Here is a 6,272-nt window from a genome sequence, read left to right on the forward strand (position 1 = left end):
ACACTGTACACAGGGCTGTACATCAGCTTTTGTCTTCCCATAGAAACAGTACACATCCCCAAAATGGTACCACTACCACAAGTGAAGTCACAAAGGAAAGAAAACAATACAAAACACCAAATAAACACCAGAGAAGGGGAGCACATCCTAAACATGGTTTGTTTTTTTAATATAAATTTCAAACTCAATGACAAAAAATACAAAGTGAGTCAATTGTAGAGGTGACCTAATAGGCCCAGGAAACAAGTAATTCAAGGAAAAAACGTCAAAATAAACTTTGCCGTTTATATAAATTAACCTATACTTGGGCTTGTCTGGACAACGGCCAGGTTGTAAAACTGAAGCTCTCTTTAGCAGGCTGGCATTCTGCCTCGCTGTTCCAATGAACTGTTGAAATATGTACGTCAAGTGCAAAGCATCTGAAAATTCCAAGTCAGGACTTACAAACTGTGCACACAGCATCAGGTACATGGCCTCAGGTTCATGAGCTAAGTGCTGATCTAAGCAGCATTACCTAGGAAAGTTGCCTTGTTCAACATACTGAGGAAGCTGGAGTAAGTAGTAATGAAAGTTAAATGATAGCAGTTATCAAATGTCTTCAAGTTTCATTCTACCAAAGCCAAACAATGACAACAATGTATCTTCCTTACTCATCTAACAAATAATTTACCTTTAGAAAAATATAAGGATAAAAAGGTAAGTGTAAAGCCCTGCAGAGATGAAATCCAACAGTTTTTCTGATTACTGAGGCATCAAATGCCTGACATTGTATTTAGATGTATCTTGATACTGTGTCATGGGCTTGTCAGCAATTCCACAAGTTCCTACTCCAACTTTGCCCGTTACACTTTCTGGCGAAGCAAAAATACTCCTCTTTACCTAGGAACAAAAAAAAAACATTTCTGATCAGTTTCCAAAAACAAATCTGTAACATATAATCTAACAAAACTTTAATGTTAACATAATTCACATTTCAACGCTTACAAAAATATTTTGCAGAAAATATCACTACATATTACTAATAGAAAGCTTACTTGTCATTTAGAGCGCGAACTTTGGTATGGTAAGAAAGTTTATGGTGAGACCTGCTGTGGGACACACAGTGATGGAAAAGGCACTGCTTTCCACCCCACCCCCGAGTCCAGCGAGGTGGACCCTAACAGCCAGAAAAAGCTAAACTATGAGTGAGCGTCAGATCATCTGTATTTTGAGTATCTGAATTCTAGTTATTTTCTACTCAGCAAAACATAGCAAGGACTTAAGAGCTTTTTAAAATAGATACCCAAAATAAAAGGATGTTAAAAAAGCAGAGCTCAGCATATTTCTGAGAGGTCTGAAAGCACCAAGCAGTCTTACAATTCCTTATCTAAAACCATTTTATTGCAAAAAGTGCCTAATGACTACTGACAGGGATTATATATCAAGAATTGGTTAAAATAATGTCCTTTGGAAAATCTACACCTCCTTTTTTCATTTTGAAATTATTTTAATGGCAGCTACATTCAGACCAACAAAGTGATGAGGGATGCGCCAACCTGGCCTTTCTTGTTCTTCGAGTACGCCCTGTTGTTGAACTGCTGCCATTTCACCTTCTGGTCTTCTCGCTCCTGCTCAAGCTCTTTTATTCTCTGTGCTTTTTTCAAAGCTTTTTTCTTTTTATATTCACGCTGCTGGGCGATCATTTCTTTTCTGTGTAGAAAACATAGATGTAAATGTCAATTATTAAGATTTACAAGATGACTTCCTTGTAGTAGTGCAAAAAGACAAGATTTACATACTAGTTTATTAACCAGAGCACAACTTTTGATTAAAAATCAATGCCAAGCCGAGCAGTGGTGGCACACACCTTTAATCCCAGCACTCAAAAGGCAGAGGCAGGCAGATTTCTGAATTCGAGGCCAGCCTGGTCAGGACAGCCAGGGCTATACAGAGAAACCCTGTCTCAAAAAACCAACAAAACAAAACAAAAATCAATGCCAAGATCTATGTGTGATATATAGCATGCTTGTAATCATAGGTGGAAACAGGATGATCAAAAGTTCAAAGTCCTCCTTGCCAAGCTGGAGGCCAGTCTAGGACACACCAGACCCCATCTTAAAGAAAGAAAAACAGGACTGAGGAGAGATGGCTCAGCATGTAAAGGCATCTGCCACCAAGCTCATGAGCTAACCTGAGTTTAGGCCCACAAGGTAGCAGGAGAATCAACTCCTTAGTTGTCCTTGTGTCCACATGAGTCTACCCAATAAATAAATGTAAAATAAGCAATGTCACTCACTGAGGACTATTAAGACATGTTCTTTAAAAAAGAAGGTAGATGTAGTTCAGTGGTAGAACACACTTGCTAAGCATGCCAAGACCATGGACTCTGCCCGGGAACAACAAAAACTTCTGTGCACACACACTTAGCACTACTACAAAGTAAATCAAACCCTTTAAAGACTTCAAATATAACTCTTGCTGGTTGTACTTTAAGGATTTTAATATTCAATACACGTGATGGCACAGACCTATAATCCTACTACTTGGGAGACGGAGGCAGCTTTATCAGTATTTAAGTTATGCTTCTGCTACAATAGAGTTCAAGGCCAGCCTAGGTTACATGAAACTCGGTCTTAAAAAAAAAAAAATCAACTTTAATGACTGGCAAAATCTTTACCAATTTCTAAGAAGAGTTAGCAGTGTAATGTATGCTACACCTGAAGAAATTGCATGAAATGATTTAATGGATATAAAACTGTTTCATCGACACTGGAAGAAGACAGCAACCAAGACCAGAAGAATGAATGGCATGACCAATATTCTCAAGACCAACAGCAAAAACCTGGATTTTCAAAAATAGCATTAGGGCCTAAGCTAACAATAATCTCTGCTTACCAACAGCAACTGATAAGATGGGAGTTGTTTTTGTTTTTGTTTTTTGGTATTTTTGAGATAGGGTTTCTCTGTGTAGCCCTGGCTGTCCTCGAACACAGACATCCGCCTGCCTCTGCCTCCCAAGTGCCGGGATTAAAGGTGTGTGCCACTACCACTGATGGAAGGTTTCTTTTTAAGAGAACAAATCTTGATTCTCCTGCACCAAATAAGCAACCTGCAGCCTCAGTGTGCACTTTGTTTTGTTTTCTTTAATAAAGCAAGAGTGATACCAGAAATTAGATTAAACAGGTTTTACAGTGTGATTTTTTTCTTTCTTTCTTAAGATTTATTTACTTATGTGAGTACACTGTAGCTCTCTAGATGGTTGTGAGCTTTCATGTGGTTGTTGGGAATTGAATTTAGGACCTCTGCTGGCTCCAGTTGGCCCCACTCCAGTCACTCAGTCCCTGCTTGCTCTGGCCCAAAGATTAATATTTATACTTAAGCACACTCTAGCTGACTTCAGACACACCAGAAGAGGGCATCAGATCTCATTACAAGTGGTTGTGAGCCACCATGTGGTTGCTGGGATTTGAACTCAGGACCTTTGGAAGAGCAGTCAGTGTTCCTACCCGCTGAGCCATCTCACCAGCCCACAATGTGATTTTCTTAAAGGTTAATTTTTTTTTTTTTTTTTTTTTTTTTTTTTTTTTTTTTTTTTTTTTTTTTTTTGGTTTTTCGAGACAGGGTTTTTCTGTTTAGCCCTGGCTGTCCTGTAGACCACACTGGCCTCGAACTCAGAAATCCACCTGCCTCTGCCTCCCAAGTGCTGGGACTAAAGGTGTGAGCCACCACGCCCCGCACAATGTGATTTTCTTAATCAGAGTGTTTAAATGTTACTGTAACAAGTGGTATTTTTCAAGTATATTTATGTACCAACTTACATTTTGGAAAATTTTCCAAAATCAGAAACACATTTTATCAGTCAGCCTTGAAACACATACACATGCTCACTCACTCACTCAGAACTTTGTCTCCTGTTATCTGTCTTATCCACCTGTAGTCCCAAGTTTTTAACCGAAAAATTTTGTTACTTCTAAAATCAGAAGTGCCTCTTTAGAGGAGACATTTATTAAACAGCCTATGAACTGTTGTTATACAAGTCTAAAGATGGTCTTCACTGTAGTTTAGTGTTAGGACCTGTCTTACAAAAACATAGTAGATGCTCTTAATACTAGCATCTCCTTTACTGAGTGCGTGAGTACAAAGTCTCCACTTAGGCATACACGCTGACCTGATATTGTACTTGTTCAAAACAATGTTAAACAGTATTAGAACTGTGCTCAACGCAGTCTACATGGATTATCTTTGCAGATACCCAGGGGGTAAAGTCAGTTACTTTGGCCAGACACAGCGACCCTTGCTTATACCTGCATACTCAAAAGAACAAGGTAAGAATGTGGAGTCTGAGCTGGCCTGTACCACACGGCGAGTCTGCCTGCCCACCTTGGGAACAGTCACTTACTTGGACATGGGTTTGTTGCCACTGTCCTCTTTTGCCTTCCTTCCTTCTTCTACAGGCTTGAGGTTCAACAATGGAGTCACTTCGGCATTGCCATAAACAGCAAAGGTGATTGCAGCGGTGCCATTTTCTTCATCTATCTCTTCAATCTCCGCTTCATAACACCTGTAAAGATATCATGGCTGTAAGCAGGTGAGTAAAGGTTTAGTACTCAGCCTATAAGACTTATACTGCAGTGACACAATTATCATATATAAAATAAACTTCTGCAAGCAATAACAGCCCTTTTGGCAAAAATAACACGACAGGTTTAAAGTTAGGCACCTGGTATTAAAAGTCCTAATTTAAATTTTACCAGAAAAATCTCTTACACATCTGCTCACTGTACTAAGTCTCTGAGAAAACCTAATTCCTAAATGATTCATTTCAATGTATGCACTTGAGTGCAATGAGAATACCAGCCATTCACTTTTTAATTTGAGGAGAAAACAATTCACACCATTTGAGAAGTCATTCATCTTTCCTTCCTTTAGAAGCCAACCACTCTTCTCCCCAGACTTAAACTAAACCTAAAATTAAGCTGTGTTAATGGCAACCACCCAAGAATTACACTAGTTTTATAAATCATCTTACCTACACAGATTAAATTGAGTAGTCCAAACTGAATGGAAACGTCTTACCATTGTATCTTACTAACTCATGCTATAGTTAGAGGGCAGGCAGCTCTCCACTTACTGTCCGTCTTCACTCCAGACTGCCATGCACCTGTCCCCTACTTTCCATGAATGAGTGGGCTGAGGAGAAGCAAAACTGTCTGAACTTGCAAGAGTTTCCGAAGGCTGAGTTGACAGAAGGTCTTTGGTCAGTTCTATTACTTCCTAAAAAAAACAAAAAACAAAAGCCATAACATTTGTAATTTAATGCTGTCAACTACTTTCTTTTAGTTTTTAATGATAGTTTTTATATCACAAAGCAATTATGCAGGTTACGTGTACAGTTCTTAGTGATATTGAGAATACCGTTTCTATGCCCATATAGAGACTAAGGAACATCATATACTAATAAGTAGTGACTTTAAACCTATATAGGAATCTTCAACTTAACTGTGAATAGTATTAGAAATAGAAGTAGAGAAGTTTCAGCCACACCTGACTTCTAAATGCCTTTTGTGGCTGAATAGATTTCTCTACAGATGAGAAATAAGACTGAATTTGATTCAAGGTCACTTTTACAACTACCATGAGTCATTTCATGCAACTACAGTTTTATAGGGCATTACTTGGCAGAAATATTCAAATGTGTAGCCAATATACCTCTTCTACAAAGACCCCAGACACTGGAAACAGTCTTATTAACATACTAAGTTCCTACTTAAGACACGTTTCTGCCAAAATACTCAAAAGCATAAATAAATTAATAATTTTTCACCCCATTTAAGTGAGAACCATAAAGTTAGAATTAAAATAGCTTACACCTACTTATCAGGCACAGTAGCACAGCTTCATTTAAGTAACTCACACAGGCAGGGAATGCCTCTGTATGTGGCAGTTGTTTTTTTAATTCAGGCTTCTGTGTTTTAGTTTGACTCAATGGTGTATTAGAAATAGTTTAGAACTTGACAAATAATATAAACTAGTACTTATCCGCTATTTTCTTACTCTAATGAAAATGTACACTATTCATTATCTAATTTTCAAAGAACTTGCCTACTGGTTTCCCACAATGTTGCATTTAAAACATCATATTCTATGTTTGGGGACAAATATAGCAAAATTAAACTTTTATTTAGTTTCTTTGGTACACACTGAGGTTTTGTAATGGTTGTTTTAGTTCAGTAGCCAAGAAAAGTTAAATATTACCTCTCCTAAAGATTCTAAATCTTCCTGGCTACTTTTGA

General features: G+C 38.0%; 1 protein-coding gene across 4 annotated transcripts in view; it reads right to left on the reverse strand.

Annotated features, from left to right (window-relative positions):
- Window positions 1–141: 141 nt before the first annotated feature.
- Smndc1 (survival motor neuron domain containing 1) overlaps window positions 142–6,272 on the reverse strand; it is an 11,236-nt gene continuing 5,105 nt past the window's right edge. For 2 of the 4 annotated variants that reach the window (XM_031390659.1, XM_031390662.1), the window contains exons 3-6: window positions 5,111–5,253; window positions 4,379–4,540; window positions 1,536–1,689; window positions 142–879 (exon numbers count right to left, since the gene is read on the reverse strand). In XM_031390659.1, the coding sequence (XP_031246519.1) occupies window positions 742–879; window positions 1,536–1,689; window positions 4,379–4,540; window positions 5,111–5,253 (597 nt within the window). In that variant the 3' untranslated portion in view covers window positions 142–741. The remainder of the gene's footprint in view (window positions 880–1,535; window positions 1,690–4,378; window positions 4,541–5,110; window positions 5,254–6,272) is intronic. The other 2 variants (XM_031390661.1, XM_031390660.1) reach the window with 1 other exon arrangement.

The sequence above is a fragment of the Mastomys coucha genome, unplaced genomic scaffold (genome assembly GCF_008632895.1).
Source record: "Mastomys coucha isolate ucsf_1 unplaced genomic scaffold, UCSF_Mcou_1 pScaffold21, whole genome shotgun sequence".
Taxonomy (NCBI): Eukaryota; Metazoa; Chordata; class Mammalia; order Rodentia; family Muridae; genus Mastomys; species Mastomys coucha.